Source organism: Balaenoptera ricei, chromosome 14 (assembly GCF_028023285.1).
Source record: "Balaenoptera ricei isolate mBalRic1 chromosome 14, mBalRic1.hap2, whole genome shotgun sequence".
NCBI classification, from domain to species: domain Eukaryota; kingdom Metazoa; phylum Chordata; class Mammalia; order Artiodactyla; family Balaenopteridae; genus Balaenoptera; species Balaenoptera ricei.
Genome location: NC_082652.1, coordinates 25,244,425 through 25,269,746, shown reverse-complemented (window position 1 = coordinate 25,269,746; position 25,322 = coordinate 25,244,425). Strand labels below are relative to the sequence as shown.

Sequence of the window (25,322 nt, the reverse complement as noted above, 5' to 3'; positions counted from 1 at the left end):
ATTGTTGTTAGAGTTTAGTTCACTATTACCTGAAGGAGGGCCCTGGTTTGTGATATATTTTGAATATAAAGCCAACATGACTGGCTGATGAATTGGATGTAGGGGGTGGTGGGGACAGGGGTGTGAGCAAAAGAGCAGAATCAATGATGATTATTCCATTTTTTTGGCTACATGTTCAGCTGTGAGCTTTGTAACCACCAAAGCAGAAAGGGAGGACTACACGGTTAGTGAATGTTCATCATTGATGGCGAAGCTTCTGTTCTGCTGTAGTAGAGACTTTTCACCTTGAACTCGGGCCTCTGCCTGCTCAGGTTCCCTGGACAACCTGACTGCCAGAGTTAGGGGTGGCATTTGCTCTGCACATCAGGACATCCTGTCTAGAGCCAATTGATACTTGACTGCATGTTCTTTAATTAGTGGTCTTACTGATAACAGAAAGTGAATTACAGCCAGGGATGCTTTAGGCTATTTCTTTGCCTACTAAGAATTAACCTTTTCTGTTGTTCAAGTTGGAGTTTATGAGATACGAGGCACTTACTAAAGCCAGAGTTGTGGTTCAGAGCATCATTTGTGCAAGAAACTAGAATTTTCTGTATTGCCAGATTATTACAGTTCATAGAAAACTCCCATAGAACCAGCATTTGCTTACAGGTGTCAGCTTGCTTTATAGGTCCCCAGAACATAGACTTAGGTTTCATTACACTTGTTTTCAAGGATAATGATTCCATGAAGGTTTAGTTTTCCTAGAGTTTGTATGTTTAGGCAGAAACGTTTGCCTTTGGTTCACTAACAGTCCACCTGTTCTATCCTAGCATTCTGGCATTAATTTCTGGACCTTACTAAAACAAAACATCAAAAGAAATCTACCAAACTAGAGTCCTTTGTTTTCTGACTCTGCCTCAGATTTCTGTGTCTGGCTTCTGTTTCCTTGCAGCTACCATACTTGCATCTGGCATGGTATTTGAACCTTTAGACATGTTCTCCTGAATTAACCTTGGATGATTGAGCCCAGGTCCTTGGGTTATGCCAACATTGCTGAATTGCTCCTTCATTAAAAAAGTGTTTTCCTTCTGGAGAAAAATATAATTTGAAGATACATGCACCCCAGTATTCATAGCAGCACTATTTACAGTAGCCAAGACATGGAAGCAACCTAAGTGTCCACCGACAGATGAATGGATTAAGAAGATGTGGTGTGTGTGTGTATGCACACACACACAATGGAATATTACTCAGCCATACAAAAGAATGAAATAATGCCATTTGCAGCAACATGGGTGGACCTAGAGATTATCATAGTAAGTGAAGTAAGCTAGACAGAGAAAGACAAATATATGATATTGCTTATATGTGGAATCTAAAAAAATGATACAAATGAGCTTATTTACAAAACAGAAATAGACTCATAGACATAGAAAACAAACTTATGGTTACCATAAGATGGGGGGATAGGGATCAATTAGCAGTTTGGGGTTAAAATATACACACTACTCTATATAAAACAGATAACCAACAAGGACCTACTGTATAGCACAGGGAACTATACTCAATACCTTATAATAACCTGTAATGGAAGAGAATGTAAAAAAAGAATATGTGTGTGTGTGTGTGTGTGTGTGTGTGTATGTGTGTGTGTGTATATATATATAACTGAATCACTTTGCTGTATACCTGAAGCTAGCATAACATTGTAAATCAACTATATTTCAATAAAAATTTTAAAGAAATAAAAAAATTTTTTAAAAGTGTTTTCCTCTTGGATGGGGTATCAACCTACCCTAGTCCTCTTGCCTTTTTGTTAAATTTTAGTGTCTGTTCCAAGGAGACTCCATTCTAAGCCCAGGCAGTTACAGACTTGTGAATTTCAGCCATCTCACTGATGATATTTAAGGGCAATTAAGATGATCCCAGAATTTTTCTCAGTGTGTGAACCAGTTAGCCTTCGTATAGGACGTCAGCATTGTACATATTCCTCTCCTTGCCGACCGTGCCCTTTCATTATCAGAAATTCTCATAGGATTTACTGGTTTTGATTTCAAAACTGTTAAACTCAGACTGTACAGTAAAAAAGGTAACTTTTATTTCTATTCAGTTTATACTCTCTCCCATAGGAGTAATCAGCCCCACCTTTTATCATAGCAGAATAAAGAGCACTCAGATATTATGAAAGTCAGTATTACAACTGTCTCCTTGGTGGGAGCATTTGTTTTTCCAAAATAAGTTATATGTAGTTATTAGTCATTATATTGAAAATCTTTGCTACAGTCTTCCTACCAGCTCCGTATTTCATTTGTGTTTTCATTCTCTTCTTGTCTTTTAGATTAAACGTATTTCTGTAAATAAATAAAAATATTTCTCTGATATGAGAACTTCTGTTATGAGGTTGGGGTAATAGGGGCCATGCCCTCATAACAGCTATCTCCAAAGCTCATTTTATTATTTGGTCTATCTTAACACCGGTCAGGTTACCTCCCTTAAGTTATTGGCAAAACATACCATTTGAAGGAACCTTTCTGTTAATACTTTTAGAGTGCAGAGAAGGTTCCAGTGTGAAAAACCAATGCTTTTATCTATGGTTAATGCATTTCCAAAATATTTAGTTGATTTCTAAAAATCTCTTTGCAGGAATCCTAGCAGTTTATTATTATTTTTTCCTCCAGAATTTTGTAACACTGTAGTTGAGTGAGAATGAGCCCCATCATAACTCTTAGAACTGGATTACAGACAAATTTAAATTATTTGTGCTTTGGAAAGGAGAATTGGCAAGGATGAATGGTCCATGGCTGGTGCATCGTAAGATAATTGTAACCATGGCAGTATTTGTTTCCTAATATTGTGTTTCTAAATTTAAGCGACAAGGTTCATCATAGGAAAAAATCCATTTGTATGTTCCAAGTTGAATTTAAATTATTCCAACTTCATTATTACAACATTAGAAGTAGTTGTTTCCTGTGGAATGACCGATTCAAGTAATTTGCTTGATCTCGTGTGGAAGTGTTTTCTGCCAAGACTAGTAATATCCTTCAATAAAGTAAGTTTCTAGGAAGACAATACCTAACAATGGTAACTTTTAACCATCCAGATAAAAGAATATGAAAAGCTTGAGAATGAGGAAGATCGCCTTTGTAGAAGTCGACAAATTTATGATACATCATGAAGGAGCTGCTATCTTGTTCACATGTAAGTATCTTTTTGTTTTATTACTTTAGTGTGGGTAAATATGAGACAGCCTTCAAACGTTTCCAGAATGAAAGTTAAAGTAGGAGGAAGAGGTTTAAAAATTAAATGATATTCATCCAGGATGGAACCCATTTCTTCGGTTTTTGTCATTTGTTTCCTGATAATACTGATCCGGTATCTGTTGCTCCATATACTCTTGGTATGTTTCCAAAAGTGGATACTTTCACTGCAAACATTGATAAAATGGTTAATGCAGATCAATGGAAGAAAAAGCCAACCTCAATTCTAGACTTTCTAAAGGAAATTAAGCTTTATTGTTTTTCATTTAGCTCTCCTTTAACAGTTAGGCTAATCATATATTGATCAATAAAAATCTTAAATGCTTTCTTTGAATTAATAAAGAGGATTGTAATTATTGTGTTAATGTAGTTCATTAATAGTTGAAGGATGGTTGAAACCATTTTTTTTCCTTGTATTGATAAATCAGAGAAACAATCTAATTCAGTCATTAGGATAAACTAGGTTCCTAGGAAATTATTCCACCAGGAATGAGTGGAATAATTAATAATTAAAATTTACCATGTAATCTCTCTACATGAAGACTGTTTTCCAAAGGAGTATCCTCAGAGCCCTGGGCTGCTGTGTCCAGTGCAGTAGCCACTAGCCACATGTGGGTATTTAAATTGTTTAAGTTAATTAAAACGAAATGGAATTAAAAGTTTAATTCCTCATGAGCCACATTTCAAGGGCTCAATACCCACGTGTGGCTGGTAACTCCTGCGTCACCCCAGGTTCACCGCACTTCCAGCATCGCAGAGAGCCTGACTGGACAGCACTGCTCACGACAGTGATATATGTTCGTGCTTCTGTGTTTACTGTGTTGTCTACAGTGCTTACCGAACTTCTGAGCTAGAGTTAATCGTAATGCTCTGTGTGCCTTGCTACCGTGCTGGGGAATGGTTGAACGTTGGTAAATGCCAGGTGTTCACTGTGAAAGCCTCTGTAAACATAGTTTTCGTATAGGTCAACAATTTAGAGGGTTTTTAGCAGTGTGATATGCTTTTTAAGCTCTTCTTGTGCATTGCTGCAGACATAATTTGAAGTTTTGGGGGAGGACAGAGTGCGTAATTTTTGTCAGTGTGAGTTTCATTCTTTTAGAACCAATTCCTCTCCCCTGTGGTTACAGCAAGACTTTCCTTACCCTAGAGTCTTTTCAACACTGTGATATAGCTTTGCAGTCCTGACGTTTAATTCTTAGGTATATTTTCAGGCATTCACTTCCTCTCATATAATAGAAATTTTACATTTTTAGGACCCCAGTATCAGCCAGTTGAGGGATGATGCATTTAGTAAGGTGATAATATGATTCCTTACAGCTTTTTTTAATCGAAGTCATCTTGATCTCCTGTGGGATTAGATATGTCAGTTGGATGCCGCCGTGCTCAGCATCCTTCTCGACATGGTGTCTAAGAACTCTGGAAGCTCAGAGGAGCAGTCGTCTGTTTGGCTTGCCCGCAGAATCCAACAGATTTTTTTAAAGAATGCATGTTGATGGAATCCCTATAGGTTACTGCTTAGTAATTTTTGTGTTAAATTATATGTTTGACATTGTAAAACATACAGAAGTTTGCTCTGTTTTATATTTGTGGAAAAAACATTGTTTTTTGATTTTTAAAAGCCATTCTCAAAGCAAGCTGTAGAACACGTGCAGAGTTATCTATCCAAGAAACAAGTGACATCAACTCTTTTTCAGGTAAGATACAATGCTTTCCCAATAACTGTTTCTAATTTGCTTAACAGTTGGATTTGGGGACATTCTTTGCATGTGTGAAAGTGCTGGGGGAATTGACATATGAGGCTGTATTTCTTACGTGGAGGTTTATCTGGAAGAACTGAAGTTTAATATTGTCTGTCTTCTCATTGAAATGTGCTGTTCTGCCGACATCCTTCGTGAAGGCTTTCCTGAAAAAGGCCACTGGAGCATTCTTGTAATGTTGTTTTCTATAAATCAATCAAGACAAGACATTGGAGGAAAAAGCCTTTTCCTGTTTGACATCCCAGGCACCTGTGATGAGCAGGGACTTGACAAGATATACTTTCTAGTGGTACAGGTGTTGACCCCCACGGTGATTATCCCTCAGATGAAATAGATCCATTTTCAAGAGTCAAGAGGGAATGTTTGAATGGCCTTGGGGTCGTGACTGAGGAACTGGACTTTGCCTTGGCTCCTCGTATCTTGAACACAACACAGTCATGCAGATTTAAATGACAGGCCTCAGAAAACTTGATGCACAACTGATGGGCCGATGTATTTGCTGATCTTCAGATGTAATGGTTTCTCCTCCCCAAAGCCTTTTCTCTCATCCTGTGGGTTTTCTGTAGAGGTGGCAGCTTGCAAGGACATGGTCAAATTTTCAAGTGGATAATGTACTTTTCATGTTTCTATGAGTCACAAGAAATATGAAAGAATGCCATTCATTAATGTAGTGATTTTCATAAATGAAAAAAATTAATTTATCCATTTCCTGGATTATTCAGTAATTTACAGAGAAGTAAGTTGATTTTTACCTAGGTGCTTTATGATAGGTTTTATTTACATACAAAATGAATCTGATGATTTTATAGAGAAAATACTGATTTGGCTCCGAGAACATTTGGGTACAGTAACAAACCGCGTGCTGCCTTTCTGCCAAAATAATTAGATGGACTTTTCTTAAAATGTAGCACCTTTTATAGTCTAGTTGGTTATAAGCTTGGGCTCTGAAATTAAGTGCCCTGGATTTCGAGACCCTGGGCAAGCTACCATACCTCTCCTCCCTTCAGTTTTCCCATCTGTGAAGTGGAAATGACAGCGGGCTCTCTGGCAAACGGGGGTCTTGAGGATTCAGTGCATGTGAGTTGCTTTGCACTAGGCCTGTCTGTTGCCATACTCCACAAATGTCAGCTCTTATCAAACATTGTACATTCAGAAAGTGCAATGTGAATGTCTGCTATTTGTTGCCTTCGTGATATTTCATGTCAGAACTTCAGTTGTCTGACTTTGACGCTGTTCAGAGACAGCCTTGTAGTCAATTACATCTAACGTTGCTAAATTATACCTCACAGTACGTGGATTTTACAACTCTGATGCTAGCTTTTCCTGCAGCATAAATAACATTTGAAAAGATAGTTCCAGATGAGATACAAAGACCACCAAAATTCTTTCTGTGCCTTCAAGGAACAGTCACTTAGGAGCTTCTCCAATATCTTTCAAAACCACTTTACTGATTTGTTCATAAGAAAATAATTAAATAATGTTCTGGTAAAATAGATATAGAATGGCTGGTGTTCTTATTTCAAAGGTGAAGGAATAGTCCCTATTAAGTTGATTTAAATAAGAAGTTGTATTAGTGCAATTCAGTGTGACATGTACCATCAGAACATAGTGATCAAAGTATAAATAGAAGTTACATGTTTGGATGTCCTGCTTATAGAGAGACATTAACCATAAAGTTAGTTGATATTCTTTGAGTTGGAATTTCTTTCTTTCCCCTGACTTTCTGAGTTATAATTGACAAATAAAAGTTGTATATAATTGTAGGTGTACAATGTGATGTTTTGATATACGTATTCGTTGTGAAGTGATTGTCATAATCAAACTAATTAACATATCCATCACCTCACGTAGTTACATTTGTGTGTGTGTGTGTGCGTGTGTGTGTGTATGTGTGGGGGTGAGAACACTTACGATCAACTCTGTTAGCAAATTTCAAGTGTACAATACAGTATTATTAACCGTAGTCCCCATGCTGTACATTAGCTCTCCAGAACTTATTTATCCTGCATAACTGAAACTTTGTACCCTTTGACCACCATCTCCCCATTTCCCCCACTTCCCAGCCCTTGGCAACCACCATTCTACTCTGCTTTTATGAGTTAGACTTTTTTTAGATTCCACGTATGGATGAGATCATACCATATTTGTCTTTCTGTGTCTGGCTTATTTCACTTACCATAATGTTCTCCAGATTTACCCATGGTGTCACAAATGGCAGGATTTCCTTCTTTTTAAAGACTGAATACTATACCATTGTGTGTTTATATATATGTATATGTGTGTGTTTGTGTATCCATACCACATTTTCTTTATCCATTCATCCATTGATAGACACTTAGTTTGTTTCCGTATCTTTACTATTGTGAATAATGCTGCAGTGAACACGGGCGTGCAGAGATCTCTTCAAGATACTGACTTCATTTCCTTTGGATATATACCAGAAGGGGGATTGCTGGATAATATGGTAGTTCTGTTTTTAATTTTTTGAGGAATCCTTATACTGTTTTCCATAATGGCTGCACCAATTTACATTCCCACCAACAGTGCACAAGAGTTCCCTTTACTCTACATCCTTACCAACAACTTACCTCTTGACTTCCTGATAATAGCCATCCTAACAGATGTGAGGTGATATCTCATTGTGGCTTTGATTTGCATCTCCTTGATGATTAGTGTTGTTGAGCACCTTTTCATATGCCTGTTGGCCATTTGTATGTCTTTCGAAAAATGTCTATTCAGGTCCTCAGCCCCCTTTTGAATCGGGTTATTTGGTTTTTGGCTATTGAGTCGGAGTTCCTCGAATATTTTGAATATTAACCCCTTATCAGATATATGGTTTGCAAATATCTTCTTTCATTCTACAGGTTGCCTTTTCACTCTGGTAATTGTTTCCTTTGCTCTGCAGAAGCTTTTTAGCTTGATGCAATCCCACTTGTCTGTTTTTGCTTTTGTTGCCTGAATTTTTGATGTCACATCCAAAAAATCATCACCCAGGCAAATGTCAAGACTTTTTTCCCCTGTGTTTTCTTCTAGTGGTTGTACACTTTCAGGTCTTATATTTAAGTCCTTAATTCATCTTGAGTTGATTTTTGTATATGTGTGAGATAAGGGTCCAGTCTCATTCTCCATTTATTGGAGAGACTATCCTTTCCGCATTGTGTGCTTGACGCCCTTGTCAAAGCTTAGTTGACCATAGGTGTGTGGATTTATTTCTGGACTCTCTATTCTGTTCCATTGGTCCATAATGTCTGTTTTTATGTCAGTATGATACTATTTTGATTACTGTAGGTTTATCATATATTTAGACATCAGGAAGTGTGATGCCTGAGTTGAAATTTCTTATCAAGGAGAAGGTAGTAAAAAAAAATGCTCTGAAAGTAAATACAAAATGCTTTTTATTCTTTTTGTTTGCAAAATTGACTTTAGAAATAAATAATTGCACAGGTACATTTGGTGGCAAGAGTCGGGAGGGGTCCTGGCTTACATTTAGGTTCCTAGAACATGCCAGGCCCTGTGCTTGGCTCTCAACATTCTTAATCTTATTAAATTCTCACAATGGCCTTGAAAATTCGATGTGACTCTCCCATTTTACAGATTAAGGGAACTGAGAATCAGGTGAGGTTGTTTGCTCATGACCCCACTATTGAACTCTCGCTTTTGCACTGCTTACCCGACACATTTTGTAGTTCTTTGTGTTGAAAGTGGCAGTGTAGTATATCATATCCAGTCTTAAGAATTTCTGGTGAACTTTTATTTTATTAGCAAAAGTACAGGCTGTTTTATAAAATATGAAAAAATATTAACGTAACAGTTTTTGTAAATAGAAAATCTGTGATATACAAATTTAGGCTTTTCATATATCTTTCAACACTTGATCTCTTTTGTCTTTTGATGTCTTTTGAACCTCTTGAGACTTGTGGCCCTTGGTCTCTAGCATCTAGAAGAGTTAGCGAAGATTGCTATTATGTGTCATCATAGAAACACAGGACTTAGAGCTGGAAAGGGCTTCAGAGAGAGAGTTCAGCTTCGCCTGTTACTAAGGAGGGAACAAAGTCCATTTGGTTTTAGTGACCAGTTCCAGTGCCCCGCCCAGGACAGCAGTAGCCCTGCCAGGGGGTGGAGGTGGCTTAGCCCCGTGGCAGGAAGTGAGGCTCCCAGGTGAGCTGCGGTGGTCTCACTGCCTGTGTTGGTGACTGTGGCTTCTGCAGACTTCCTAGTTTGATCACTTGCCTTGGACAGTTCCTGATCTGGTCCTTCTTTTTTGCACATTTTCAGGGTGATCTACGAAGACACAGAAAACATTAAATTTGCATCATTCAGTGAGTGTAGGGTATGAAGATATTTTCCAAAACTATCTAAGTGGCTCCAGGCTGAGCTGTGAAATGTTGGCATTTGATATTTTTATAGTTCTTGATTTGAAGTCCATCCCATGGAAAATAAGTTTATGCAGTTTATTTGGTAATGTGTAAAGTGGCATGATATTGAAGTAGATTGTTCTCCACAGGGAAAGGGCACTGCACATGTGAGCAAGGAGCCCTTGCCTTAATCCCCTTAGCCATGAACTTGCTCAAAGACCTTGGGAATAGCTGATTTTAAAAAAATTTACTCCATGGGTCCCTTGGCTTTTAGTCTTTAAAAGTCAATATTAATGCTGATCATTTATGATAATCATAATTAATAGCAATTATATAATTAATAGTAATTTATGGGATGCACTACATAACTTACAAGGCTCAGTACGCAATGAAAACCTGGGGGCCCTTGTTCAGAAATTGTTAAGAATTTCAGGATGACAACAGCAGGGCACCAAACCGAGCCCTGGGCTCTTCTGTGGGACTGCATGGGTCACATGCCCATGAAGCTAATTCCAGCCATTTAAGATGTGTCTGTGACTTGCCAGGAGCCGTGCTAGGCAGGAGGGATGCAGTGGCACACAGGACAGACCTGTCCTTGCCTTCATGGAACATGCCATTGAGTGGTGTAGATTACTACAAGTAAATAAGCGTGACCGTGAGTCCATTGGTGAAAATTGGACAAGGCTGAGAAGGGCGAGTACAAGGTGCTGTGGGAGCACGTAATTTGGAGCCTCACCTCGTCTGAGTCTCTTCCTTTTCTGCTTTTCACTTTATTATGTTCTTATTGATGCACTGTGGAATTTCTTTTCCATCCTTTCCAGCCATACATAGAAGAAATTTGCGAAAGTCTTCGAGGCAGCATTTTTCAAAAATTCATGGAAAGGTATGAAACTTTATGTATAAAATCTTTTTTTTTAATAGAGATATATTTGACATGTAACATTTTCTTGGTTATATATCAGTGTCTTTATACTGATAAGATCTTGTACTGTGTAGGTGTACCTCATTTTACCCAATAAGTGCTGTCCTTAAAATGTGTTAATTTATTCATTCAACAAGCATTTATTGACCATGTGCTATGTGCCAGGCTTTGCATTAGATTGTTTCCTCTGTACTTTATAATTTAGGATTTGTATATCTTAACATCCCGTTGACCTTTAGTTGTTTAGCTTCAAAATGGTCCAAAATTTAAATAGGCTAAGGAACCTCACAATTAAAAGTATCTTATTGGGACACCTCTGCTAATGCAAGCACAAGTCTATATCTAATTCATTTGTTTATATGTTGAAATCATATCCTTCAAAGTGAGACAAGCCTTCTCTTGATTCTTTACGTAGTAGAATTTAAGTATCGGCAAATGTCTGTAGTCATATATATCATTAATGTACCCGATAAATATGACCCTCTGGGTTACTCAAGCTATAGGGTATGTCTGTCGTATAAAATTCTGAAAATTTTCGGTAATGCCTATAAAAGTGCTCATATGCTTCTCAGGCACCCAAGAGTCAATCCTTCAGTATTTTGAGTGTTCCTCTATGATAATGCACCTTTGGAATTGGACTTTCTAACACTGAATCTGCATTCACACTGACTGTACTCTTCTCCATAAACTCGGCTAATTTCTAGACAGTTGTCGTGATGACCGTGCCTCATCGATGGAGCAGCCCGCGGCTGTTCAGTAGTTGCCCTTTAAGAGCAAATACTTCAGTGCAGTTTTTTTTTTTTCTCCACATGTTCATAGAACTAAAATAATTAAAATAAAATTTAAAAAGTGTGTCATGATTCTACCAGAGTTCAAGAGATAATTTTATCTTGGAGTAGAATCAATACCTCAGGAAATGAATCTGCATACAAATGATTACATTTTTCTGAGCAGGAGCAGAGGCTTTGCCAAAAAGCCATGGAATCAAACTGAGGGGATAGGATGCCGGCTCAGGGGTGAGACTCAACCAAGTCCTGGGCCGTCTCCACTGCTGTTGATTCTAAAATTTGACTTTTCCCAAACTCCTGGGTCAACCTCGCTGTTATATGATCCTTGGTGGAGAGGGGAGAAATGGGGATGGTAATTAAAATTGGGGAAGAGGTCTTGTTAACTCCATCGTGTATCCACCAGGTAAACCTGCACGGTCATTTTCTCCCACTGAGTTAACCGTTCACTGTGGTTTTTTTTTTTAGTTTTATTGAAGTATAGTTGATTTACAATGTTAATTTCTGCTGTACAGCAAAGTGATTCAATTATACAGACACACACACACACACACATTCTTTTTCATATTCTTTTCCATTATGGTTTATCCCAGGATGTTGAATATAGTTCCCTGTGCTATATAGTAGGATCTTGTTATTTATCAATTCTCTATGTATTAGTTTACATCTGTTAAACCCAGACTCCTAATCCATCCCTCTCCCAACCTCCTCCCCCTAACCATTCACTCTTATCACCACAGGAAATACAAGTGAAGCTGTTTGCATTTTAGGCAGGCATGCACATTGGATTTTCTGAAACTGTTACCATTTTATATAAATGAATTATTTTTAAAGTCAGTTCATTTATACATATATATTTTTGGTTCTTTTTATGTTAATACATTATCAAATTAACAGTAAAAAAAATCCATTGTCAGGCCAAGAGTTCAGAGTTGGGTTTTTTTGTTGTTAATTAATTAATTTATTATTTATTTTTGCCTGCGTTGGGTTTTCATTGCTGTGCGTGGGCTTTCTTTAGTTGCGGTGAGCGGGGGCTACTCTTCATTGCGGTGCACGGGCTTCTCATTGCGGTGGCTTCCCTTTGTTGCAGAGCTCGGGCTCTAGGCGTGCGGGCTTCAGTAGTTGTGGCTCGTGGGCTAGAGCGCAGGCTCAGTAGTTGTGGCGCACGGGCTTAGTTGCTCCGCGGCATGTGGGATCGTCCCGGACCAGGGCTCAAACCCGTGTCCCCTGCATTGGCAGGCGGATTCTTAACCACTGCGCCACCAGGGAAGTCCAGAGTTTGGGTTTTGAAAAGCACAGGCGCTCCATAAATAGAACCTTGCAGGCTTCAGCATCGTCAGGACTGGCCGTGCTCTCTGAGGGCCTCACGGTTCAGGCGACTTTTCTCAGTGGCCACGCTGCAGTTTGATAGTAGAGAAGTAAAGAAGAAGTCTTCATGTAGAGAACAAACTTATGGTTGCCAAGGGGGAGGCGGGGTGGGGCAGGGGTTGGACTGGGAGTTTGGGGTTAGCAGATGCAAACTATTATATAGAGAATGGATAAACAACAAGGTCCTACTGTATAGCAGGGAACTAGATAAACCATAATGAATAATGAACTAGATAAACCATAATGAATATGTAATGAATGTATATCACATATATCCTGTGATAAACCATAATGAAAAAGAATATATATGTGTATAACTGAATCACTTTGCTGTTCAGAAATTAACACATTGTAAATCAATTATACTTCAATTAAATTAAAAAAAAAAAAAAGAGGACGTCTTCAGCAGTGCTGAGCCTGCCTCTCCACCTTCTCCCGAGGCCCAGGAGGGACACGGGGTTAAGTTCCCTGTGGAGCTGAATCCCGGAGGGAGGCTTTCCCTCTTCTGGATGAGGCTGGTGAGCCTCGCTTCAGCAGTGAACATCAGATTGCTCAGTGATCTAAAGCCCACGTCAGGGGTTAGAGTTAAAAACACTCGTTCTGCTCACCCTCGCTGCGCCCCAGTCGTCTTTGTATCTTTCACCCCTGCTCTTCCCTCTAAGGCAGCGGTTAAGTCACCTGCAAGGGCTCTCGCTCTGAAGCCCTGTGCTGCCCAGGCTCTGCCCTATTCTCAGCCCCGGTTCCTCCTCCCCATCCAGAAGTGCCCATTCTAGTGACTAGGTATTGCCTAGGAATGGAGCTCAAGGAACCCCGTGGGCACACGACAGCCAGGACACCCAGGAGCCGTCTGTACTTCCTAAAGAAGAACTTGTTATCGTACTTAATGGGCAAAATGTCTGTTCTTATTTTTTGATGGAGTGTGTGTTCTTTTGGCACAGGGTTTGGGTTGGGAGTTGATTCTCCTCGACTCTTCTCTTGGCCAGCAGGGCACTTCTCTCTCCCTGGTTGTTTACCCTCCCCAGGTAGTTTGCAAGTTCATAAAATGTGCCAGATCACACACCCCCACACCCCCACCTCCATTGCCATCTCTGAACTCCAGAATCCGTGAGAAGGCAGGGTGTGAGCTAGCCTCACACACCAAGTGATTTCAAAGTCATGGATTTATTCACCCCAGTGTGGTTTCACCTTTTGTACTCACCATGCTTTAAAAAAAAACTCTTTGAAATAACTCTCAGAAACTCAAAATTTATTTTACCAACCTCATAGAGATGTTAGGAGGATCCGTGAAACACTCTTTAAAAGTCATTTCAGAGTCATTGAAAAAAGATGCTATGTAATTGCAAGAGTTCTGCTTTTAATTCTTAATTTGATTATTAGCCTCAGAAATATATTTTTTTTAATTTATTTATTTATTTATGGCTGTGTTGGGTCTTCGTTTCTGTGCGAGGGCTTTCTCCAGTTGCGGCAAGCGGGGGCCACTCTTCATCGCGATGCGCGGGCCTCTCACTGTCGCGGCCTCTCTTGTTGCGGAGCACAGGCTCCAGACGCACAGGCTCAGTAGTTGTGGCTCACGGGCCTAGTTGCTCCGCGGCATGTGGGATCTTCCCGGACCAGGGCTCGAACCCGTGTCCACTGCATTGGCAGGCAGATTCTCAACCACTGCGCCACCAGGGAAGCCCCTCAGAAATATTTTTAAAAGATCCTTAGAAGGCATATTAGATGAAACCCCCAGGGACCTGGGATATTTGGATGCCTTAAGGCATCGTATTATAGTACTGGTAATACCTGTAACTTGCACTTCATAAGAACTCCCTCTCTTCCTGCCTTTCTCTCTCCCTCCCTTTCTTCCTTTTTTAATTCATTCATTCCTTCATAGAACCCTGAATACCGTTCCTATGTAAGGAATCATGCCAGGGGCTAGATGAAGTCCAACAATCACCACACATGTTCTTTGCTTTTAAGGAGTATTCAATCCAGAATGCATTTCTTCTGAAAAAAAATTTTAAAGCAGACATTTTATAGATATGTTGCTCATTAATAAAAAATAATCCCAACAATGCCTTTATTAATGGGATAGATATCTTTCTTACTTCATGAATGAAAAAAACACTTCTCCAGCAGTTGAGTAAACTGGGAGCTTATCAGTGCAGTATGACTTCCATCTTCCGATTCTTGTCTGAGGGTTCCTCTCCTGCACTGTTTGCATCTTTGTGAGGCAGACATTGGTTTGGGGTCAAATCCGGCTCCACCCCTTCTCTCTCCGTGTGGCCTTGGGCAAGCTCAGGTCTTCTTGGCTGTAAGCTGGGCATCATCACGGTACCCGATCATGGAGTTGTTGAAGGAGTAGATGAACAGGGCCTGGAGCATGATAAGCACTATTTAGGTATTATATTTGCTACCCCTGTAATTATTTGTAAACAGCAATTTTTTCGTCATTGAGAGCTGCACTGTCCAGTATGGTAGCCACTAACCACGTGTAGCTGTGGAACTCTTGAAATATGATTAGTCTGAATTAAGATGGGCAAATACCCACCAGATTTCAAAGACTTAATACAAAAGCAAGAATGTAGACTATCATTAAAATTGTATATTGATTTGATTTAATTTTATGTTGAAATGATAATTTTTTGATACATTGGTTTAAATAAAATATATTATTAAAATTAAATTACATACGCAGCTTCTGTTACCCGTCTCTTGGACAGTGCTGACTCAGATAAAGATGTTACCACAGCATAATGACAGTTAAAGGAGAAACACAAAGTCTTCAATTTGAATCATAAAATAAAGCCTTAAATACCAGGTGAATACTTTGTGAAAAAATGTTTATGAAAACTTACTCCATTTGAGAAGCAACACCAGCAGTACAATTCTAGTTTCTCAGTTAACTTGATATTTAACTTTTCAGTAATTCCTTACGTTCTTTTTCAGTGACAAGTTCACTAGATTTTTGTCAGTGGAAAAACGTGGAATTAAATATCCATGTGAGTATCATCTTTGCCTTTCTTTTTTTAAATAAAAACTTCCTCTGGCTCAACTTCGTGAGAAAATATTTTATTCGGCAGCATACTCCCAAGGGTGACACACTTTCCAAACAGATGTCGTGCTTATGGCTTTATGCATGAAAACTCCATCCTCCTATACCCAATTGTAAACACTTTGAATTTTAATTCTCTTTTCTCATATTCATGTAACAATGTGTTTATTTATTTAAGAATGGTTATTTTAAGTGGTAATTGACCTTTTAACAGAAGTAGTTGTAAAAATACAAGTCTTCTACATAATGTAATTCCCTTATGCCTGTGCCTTATGCCATCTTGGTAAAGTTCCTTTTTTTCTTATTCTTAGGTGCATTGATGTAATAAACATGATGACATCTTTTACTAGACCACGGTTTCATCTTTTTTATTATTTTGAGAATGATAAAAGCAGTCCTCAAAGACAGGCTGCTTTCTGACATTAACCCCTTAGCATTGTATCTTCTTTTAGCTCTTCACTGTCAGTAATTCTAGGGCATGTTCTTTACTTCACTTTTAGAGTGTACGTTTCTCTTCCCCTTTCCTTCATGCTCTCCCTTCACATAGGTTTGCAATTGAGAAAAAGAAATAACTGGATTTTTTTTTTTTTCAGATTTTTACTTGAGCAGTACAATTGGAAGAAGTGGGTTTTCTTTTTTTCTTCTTCTTCTTCTTTATAACCTCCTCTCTCCACCCCATTTCCTGGCAGGATTGAGAAGCAAGAGGCAGTGACACATTTTTAAAACTAATCCCTTATTGGGACTTCCCTGGCGGTCCAGTGGTTAGGACTCCATGCTTCCACTGCAGGGAACACGGGTTCGATCCCTGGTCTGTCGCTGTGGCATGCCGCAGCACAGCCAAAAAAAAAAAATCCCTCATATCTGCTGTGGAGGTTTCTTGTGCTTGTGTTGCTTTAGCAGACATGGTATCCTCATGTCATCACGTCCTCATGTCCTCTGAGCACCAAACATGAAGCTAGTGGGCCAGATGCCCCTCCCTGGCTGCAGACATGATATTTGAAGGGTTGTCTGGGGAAACCCTTCAAGCATCTGACCCTTCATTTGCCAGGATACATAAACTAGTAGGCATTTGCTGTTATCTGATGGCCTCTTACCACGAACATAGGACTATCTATCTGCCTTCGTACCGTCTAATGCCATGAAAACTGCTTAGGAAGCAGGGCATTGCTGGGATGATATTGACAGAGTGCTTATGAACAAAGCCTCTTCATACAGTTACTCACACTTGGTCTGGTTTCATGCTCACATGCCCAGCATGAGTCCTCTCTACTCACTGACGTTATTGATAAAACATCCACACGGCCAGCATCTGTTGGGCTTTCTGATCATATGGCCCACAGTTAGGAAAACATAGATGCCCTTGATGTGGACCTATTTTTCTACCATGACGTTCCTGGCCTTGCTAAACTGTTCCCAAACTTTAGGCTTCAGAGTAGCTGATGTTGCTTTGTGTTTTGAGTGGAAATTTCACATTCACTTGTCTTCAAAGCATACATCTTCCAATATAAGATTTGTGAGATCAGAAAACCAATCTAACTCGGCTACCACTGTATCATCTTCCCATTTGCCTCCGTGGTGTGCCTTCTGTGCAGTTTGCATAGAAGGTGGTTCTAGGATGTCCTGCCATCTTGTGCTTCTCACCTCTCAGTTTGAGGGACCAGTCACGGAAAGAGCAGGTGTATCTGAATCTCTATTTTAATAACTGTATATGTTTTACATGAAAACAACAGCATAATTTTTATGCAGTTTTACGTTTCCATGTCGCATTTTGAATTCACAGTTGACCGTGAATGATTTCAGCGTACATAGGATTATCGGACGAGGAGGATTTGGTGAAGTATATGGTTGCAGGAAAGCAGACACTGGAAAATGTAAGCTTTCTAGGCTCGTATATTTTGCTGGGGATTTTAAGAGAATTTTATGCTCGCATCAAAAGAAAACCCCTATGTAGATTTATGGAAGCCCGTGATCTCACTCCTGCAGTAATTTACCTCAGAAGGAAATAGGCTGTATTCTGTAAAGCATAGCAAACGAGATGATCTGGAACTTCTACCTCTTAGGGCTAAATGGGAAGGTAACCAGAAACTGTATCGGGAGCCTGCAGTGTTTCAGGCCGTGGGTGAAGAGCCAGGAATCCAGAGGTGGCCAAGAAGGGGTGTTACGTACGGCCTCCCAGCCCGATCAGACTGCAGAGAATTCTCTGCTTTGCAGGGGAGAGACATTCTCTTCTGACCCCCCTGTGATTTAGCGTGTGCAGTTTGGGGTGATAGAAAACATACCTTCCAGTTCTATGTTGCACGGTGGGCTTTTTGATCCTAATATGCACTTTACTTGTCGTTCGTTACCTTTCACTAAATTTTAGTTTTACTTCATCATAACTGCTTGTCGAGGTGTTGAGGATGCCCAGTCTGTCACGTGTTGTTGTTAGAAGTAAATAATATCAATTTGTCTCTTCATACACATTTACGATTTCACCCGACTCTTGGAAACCGCCAGGGCGTGGTAAATAGTCTTCTATTTTATAGGTTAAGGGTAGACGCTTCTCAGGAGTCACACAGCTAGGAAGTGGCCAAGCTCAGCTCCCATGAATCCTCGAGCACGTCCTTTGCAGCCTCCAGGCTGCCAGTGACAGTGACCTGCCACCTGCCCTTGGGGGGGGTGCCCTCAGCTTGCTTACTCTGAGGGGCTCAAGACCTGTGGGTGCCACCTTCTCTGTGGTCTGCAATCCAAAGGTCTTATTAAACATCGTCACAGCAGGGTGGTGATAGAAGTAGTATGAGGCATTTTGAAAATTCTTTATCATAAAAAATAAATATTTCAAGAACGCATCACTTCATGTGTTCTCAATATTTGATCCCATAATTAAGCCAATCAGTGTCTCGCAAATGGATTTGTCATATAGAGCTCCTGGAAGAGTGGATAAAAATATCAAATTTGAACATCTATCTCTGTTTTGCTGTAACTCATAACATTATAAGTTATAAGTAAGTTAGGAATAAGTGGATTTTGTGTGTCCTACCACAGCCAGACAACTGGTATACCTGGGTATCGTGAAGTAGTGTATCAGTGGGAATTTACAGTCATGCATGCAGAATTCTCAAGCCCTCAAAACCCTTGTAAAAATTTCCTTTCAGCTTTCCCTTGTCCTGCTGAAAAAACATCTGCTTTCTTTAACCTGTGATTACAGAGTGTGCTGAGTAACATGTCTGTATTTCCTTAATGTGATTTTGTTCCAAATCTTCAAAAATCTTAAGCTGTAAAAGGTTTCTTCTCAACTAACTTTAATATAACTTGAATATAAAAATCTTACTGATTCTTTTTATTATTTGAAATATGATAACTTAAATATAGATTTAAAACAAATCAATAAAGTGCCATTTTAGAGCACGGAGTTTTGGACACATGCTTTCCCTTCCCATTTAGTCAATCATCAACATTTTAGAGTCTTGCACTCTATGCGCTTATTAAATCTTGACCAGTGCTGAATTCACAATTCCTAAATGCTAAATATGACACGTACAGCACCTCCACAAAACACACACACACACACACACACACACACACACACACACACAGTGGTACTAGGCAGTGGCAATACATACAAAATTTATTTCCCTGAATTTTATATCCATCTACTTTATGCTCTTATTTAACTGAAACATCAATTCATATAATAATAGAAGTATCTTGATTATTGCTTGATTTTTTAAAATAGCCTTTTTATTTTACAGTTATTTTAGGTTTACAGAAAAAGTGCAGAAATAGTACAGGGAGTTCCCGTGTACCCCATGCCCAGTACCCTCATCTTACTTAGTGTGGGACACTCGTCACAATGAATGAACAAATATGTTATTATTGACTGAAGTCTCCACTTGATTCAGATTTCCTTAGTTTCTTAGAAGCATTTTGCTTCTTTAAAACACTTGTCAAATCTTTAGAAACTTCCCCCAGTATGATGCGTATCGTTTAATCCGTTTAGATGTATTCTCAGTGCAGATTTTTCAATAATATTTATGTTTCTAGGTATGCGATGAAATGCTTGGATAAGAAGAGGGTCAAGATGAAACAAGGAGAAACCTTAGCCTTAAATGAAAAGATCATGTTGTCCCTGGTGAGCACAGGAGTAAGTATTCAATTTTGAACACTGTTGGGTTTTTTTTGGTTTGTTTTTTGTATCAGGACAATTTATTTAAAATACAGGCATTTTTTTTTTTTTTTGGTGAATTCTGCGGCTAGCCGGTTCTTGGGGGGATTAGAATTTATAGCAGGGAGCAGCAGCACTAAGTTAGTATAAATAATAATTCAGATATTACCTCTGTCTAATTTGGGAATTAGGAACGTACTAGCCACCATCGCTGTGCACACTGACAACTTGTCCCTTTAGTGAGTATTTATGACTTCCTTCTTTGTGGAATATAGTTGCAGAGATGGCAGAAAATAATCATATCAATGACAAAAAAAAATCACTTGAATATAGTTAAGAATTGGCTGTGTGACTGAGAAGGACTAACCCAGAGAAGAAAAAGTAAGAGAAACGTAGCTCCTGTCCTTCACAAACTGATGGAGAGGAAGTGACTTGGCTTAGTCAAACCCCAGTTGTCCCTTCGGGGTGCTCCCCAGTCCGTGTTTCATTTGGAGGGAACCTTATCTTTTCAGCACTTGCTACTGTTACCTGCTGTGGACGCTGGCCTTTTCCATTTCCAGCACTACGTTTCTGCCTGTTGGATGTTTTATTTGTATGTCAGGCTGTCATTTTTAGCTCGGCACGTGTAAAAGCAAGCTTTTACACTGTGTCATCTTGACTTGCAAAGCAGTGTCCCGTTCTGATTTCTTTTCCTTTAATAGTATCACCCAGGATCAAAACCTCGGCTTTTATTTACCTGTACAGATGTATATAAAGACACCCAGAAAAACCCACCATGCCAGGAACCTGGGCAGTGCCCGTGTGTCCTGGCAAGTGAGACATGGGGCCCTGGGGGAGGCGGGATGGTGCTTCCATAGCTGTGTTCTAAATAAGGTCATCTTCACACAAAGGTTTTGAAAAACTCAGATCTTAATGGTGACTCAAAGAATTCCTTTCAGCTAGTAAGCAAGGAACCTGAGACCCAGAGACATCATTTCTTTGCCCAAAGTCCCCAGACTCCCTGGACAGGCCCAGTGTTGTTTTCTCATCCCTTTGTAGGCTCCATGTTTTATTGTTTGTCACCTGTATTCACTGTGTTGGGGTTTATATTATTCGAGCATTAGTTTTAAGTGGTTCTGGAAAGTCTATTTGCTATCGAAGCCAATGAATATCATAATTTAGCTCAACTATAACAGATGAAAATGCCATTGCTATAAATAGTAATGTCTAATTGTGTGCCTCTACCTGCCAACGTATGGACATTAAGCATTTCAAATAAGAGTTACCCTGTGTGCATGACCAAGATTTTAACTGATTGGAATGGAATCTGAGTAGCCTGCACACTGTATTGGAATCAATGTGAATAACATTGGCTTCTAGTATCTATTGAAATGTCTGTGTCTTCATTTCAGACATGGATGTGTGTTTACTGCAGACTTTAAGTGCTTTATTAAAATATTAATTTTTAATGAGTTATCTCAAAGCCTTGGATATTTATTCACAGGAAAGCCTATGGAAAAAAATTTTTGGTGTTGGAAAACTATACGTACAATTTTAATTTTCATGTAGCATTTTTGTTTTATTCAGGTGAGGGAGAGTGGTTAAGTAGTTGTAGAGTTCCTCACTGGTCTGTCCATAAGGGAATAAATAAAAAATTGGGGTTATATTGGGCTACTGCTTTGAGCTAATTTAAAAGACTTGTTTATATTTTTTATTCAAATATCAAAACTGTTTAGCATTTTAAACATGTATAAGTACATAATTTAAAGAATTATAGTAAAGAATTGAAAGAATTGTAATAAAGTTATTTGGAATTGTTTTTGCTAATGAAAGGCCACGGTTTATAGGATTTAAGTAATCTTTAGTTTAAAATTGCCTCTTTAGGTGATGCTTTAGATCAGCCTGTATCAGTATGATTTCCTAAGGTGTTGGCATGAAAGTGAGCCAGAGTCACCCATCAGAGTTTTCTATTTACTAGAAGGTTGTTTTTCTCTTTCAGTCTCAAATTGAGGATTCCTACTTCTCATCCCCCAAAGAGATAGTAGGAAGTACTGTTCGCAGTTTTATTCTGTAACTTTTGGATAGTAAAAAGGGAATCAAGGACATGTATGTCCATGACTGGGAGGAGCCTTCAACACCTTCATTAATTAAGTCAGTTGTTGTTCGTGAGAAGCATTGCTCATTCATTCCTTGATCCATACTTGAGACCTAGATTGTGCCGGGCCCTCCACTATGAGACGGGGGTCCTGAAACCCTAGTTTGGTCCTTGTTCTTATAGAGCTGCATAGAGTAAGAGCAGCTGGTGTTTATTCAGACAGTCTCACAAATGCGTTGATCATTGGAACACGTGGCAAGAGGTAGGAAAGACAGGTCCACGGTGCTCGGAAGGCATTTAGCAGGGCGGAGGTATTGTCCACAAACGCTACTCTGAAGTCAGAGGAGGTCCTGGGGCATGTGTGGGTCCCGAGCACGGAAGTTCTGGGGACTCACAGAAAGTCGGCAGAGGTGGGGTCAGAAGTGATAGGGTAAGGACCACAAGATGAAGTTGTAGGGGAGAGAGGCAAACAGAGGCCAGACCAGACCAGAAAGAGCTTTCTGGGCCAGTACTGAGGATTTTTAAAAATCTTAAGAGCCGTTGGAAACAAAGTGTTTGAAGTAGGAAGATAACATGATAAGCCTTGCAAGTCTGAAAAGGTTCCTCTGACTGCAGTGTAGAGAAATGTTCTGAAGGATTACTTTACAGTCTATTTTATCACAGTTTTAAGTTCCTGCAAAATGTAGGCTATTTTGCTCACTAGGTAGGAAATCAAAGAAGACAGTTCCTTGCTGAAGAGCTTTTATTTAAGTATCCACCTGTAAAAACCCCCTAGTTCTTATTTACCTTGAATTTGTAATCAAGGCAGAACATCTTAACCATAGTTATCTTTGAAACCGTACCAACACCATCATTAAACCGCTGCCTGTTTGTCCACTTGGGTCAGTATTCAGTTCTTTGTGTCTCGGACCCCACCTGAGACTCAAGATGGCATCTGCTCAGGGCCTGAGAGATGAGGGATCGTGGTCAGCAAATTCTGTAGAGGTAACCAAGTCAAATCCCTTTAGTGGAGCTTTTATTTCATGTTGCTATGGAAACTTTGCCTTCGTAAGTAGGGTAACATAGGACAGCTCTGCCAAGAGTCCAGGGTCAGAGAGCTGGGGATTGAATCTTGGCTGGCTACGAAATTTCTTTGTGACCTCAGGCAAGACATTTCCCTTTTAGGGGGTGGGGAGTTTAGTTTCCTTGTCTTTAAAATAAAGAAATCGGACCACGTGATTTTTTTTTTTTTTCTTTCTTAAGAGCCCTTTCTACTCCGGTGGCCTGTGATTCTGAATCTCCAATTCATGTCCCGTCTTAATAACGTAGTATCTTAACTATACTTTGACCTTTTGCAGTTTTCTCAGGGCCGTCATTAGAATGATCATACACCATCATGTTCAGAAATACCCCCCTTTCCAGGCTCTATTTGTCCTCTGGGTGAAGTGAGTGGAGTTGCTCTCTCAGGCTGGGAAAGACCCAGGCTTTACTAAGTTCCTGGTCCACCCACTTCTCTGCTCTAGAGATGAATTGTTCATCAGATCAGGAACCAAGAGTATGTGGGGAACGCCGTTAAGGAAGAAGCATGATATTTGGAGCAGAATGAGCCATCGCCAGCAGACTGTGGAAAGGTCTGGTGAAACACTGGTGGGATTGCAAGTAGGAGGGTACCCGCCCACCGAGAACCACGTGGCTTTTAACAGATTAAAGGGTAACACCTTTATTTTACCTATTTAACGCAAAATAAATCTTAACATTAGTAAACACTAACACCTCTCAACAGACCTCTAAGGAAAACTAGGTAACCACAAAATGAATTTTGTAATTCATTCTGGAGTAACTTCCTCCAGAAGCTTTGTGGAAATTGAGTTCAAGTTCATGAATCTTGAGCACATAGGAATGTGTTAACACAAATTTATCTGTATGCCCTTAATTGACAGGTGTGAACAATGTGAATTCTGTTTCAGATTATTCTGTTGAAATTTGAATATTTTCTGTGGAATTTAATAATTCTTTGCTTCTGTTAAGAAAGTGGATATAGATATTTCATGCCATTTGTTATTTGAATCAGTTGAGTGGCAAGTGTACACTGTATATTTATCTCAATGGGCCTAGTTCTAGATCTAGTGGGGCACTGATGGATTTTCACCAGGGAACGCATGTGTGTATCCAGCACCCATGTCAAGAGATAAAAAGTTACCGGTGTTCCAGAAGTCTCCCTGTGTCCCTTCCATCCACTCACCCCACGCCCAAGCTAACTACTACCCAGATGTCTAAAACCGTAATTTAGCTTTGCCCGTGTTGAAACTTCATATAAATGTACTCTTTTTGTGTCTGGCTTCTCTCACTCAGTGTTGCTTGCGAGATGCATCTGAGTCGTTGCTCTTAGCAACAGCGCCTTCTGTAGCTAAATAGCAGGGGTCACCAGGCTATGTGTGTGGCCCAGGGACCAAATCTGGCTTGTGTTCACAGCCCGTGAACTAAGAATGGTTTTTTCCTTTTTAAAGCATTGTAAAGAAAAGAAACAAAGAAGAATATGTGATAGACACTGGATGAGGCCTGCAAAGCTTAAAATATTTACTGTCTAGCCCTTTGCAGAAAAAGTTTGGTGGCCCCTGTTCTATAGTATTCCATCATATAAATGTGCCACAATTCGTGTATCCATCCTCCTGTTGGTAGACATTGGGGTTATTTCCTGGTTTGGGCTATTTTGAATAGTGCCATGAGGACCATTCTCATGTCCTTGGTGCACATGAGTACAGATTCTCGTGCACGTGAGTACAGATTGCTGTTAGGTAAATACCCCGGGGTAGAAATGCTGGCTCATAGGCTTTGCAAGTGGTGATCAGCTTTAGCAGATCCCACTGAACATCTTGTGAAAGTGGTAGTACCATTCCGCCCTCCCAGCACCATATTGGAAGTTCCATTAAACTCCATACCTTTGCAACAGTTGGCATTGTCAGTCTTTTTAATGTTAGCCATTCTCATCGGTTTTAGTGATGATACATTGTGATTTTCAGTTTGCATTTCTTTAGGGAAAACTGAGGCCTAGCATCTGTTTATAGGCTTGCGGGCCGTTTGATACTCCCTTGTGTGAAGTGCCTACATTATTATTATTGTTGTTGTTGTTGTTGCTCTTTTGCCATTTTTCTACTGGGTTGTTTGCTTTTTCTTTATTGATTGTTGAGAGTTCTTTATATATTCAAGATATATATGGATTGCAAATATCTTCTGCCATTCTGTGACTCACCTTTTTACTCTCTTAATGGTGTCTTCTGAAGAACAGAAGTTCTTACTTTTATTTTAGTCCAGCTTATCAACATTTTTATTGTTAGTGCTTTTTGTGGCCTGTTTAAGAAATCTTTACTTCACCCTAAGATCCTGAAGTTATTCTCTTTGGTTTTCTTCTAGAAGCTTTATTATTTTACCTTGAGGTCTATATCCACCTGGGGTTGACATTAGTGTGTGGTGTGAGGTAGGGGTGAACGTCCACAGCTGATTGTACAGATAGCCTGTTGCTCCGGCACCACTGATTGAAAAGGCCATGCTTTACCCCCACCCTACTGGGTCACTTTATTACAAATCAAATGAGCATTTACATGTGGGTCTACTTCAGGATTCTGTTCTGTTCTACTGGTCGATTTGTCTGTCCTTGGGCTAGT

General features: G+C 39.6%; 1 protein-coding gene across 1 annotated transcript in view; it reads left to right on the top strand.

The window, feature by feature from the left end:
• Positions 1 to 25,322, top strand: part of LOC132347260 (beta-adrenergic receptor kinase 2-like) — an 83,355-nt gene that overhangs the window by 27,457 nt on the left and 30,576 nt on the right. The window contains 8 exon segments of the mRNA XM_059893643.1: positions 3,083 to 3,180; positions 4,859 to 4,933; positions 10,173 to 10,234; positions 15,358 to 15,373; positions 15,375 to 15,410; positions 17,244 to 17,338; positions 19,487 to 19,586; positions 20,275 to 20,283. Coding sequence (XP_059749626.1) covers positions 3,154 to 3,180; positions 4,859 to 4,933; positions 10,173 to 10,234; positions 15,358 to 15,373; positions 15,375 to 15,410; positions 17,244 to 17,338; positions 19,487 to 19,586; positions 20,275 to 20,283 — 420 coding nt within the window. The 5' untranslated portion in view covers positions 3,083 to 3,153.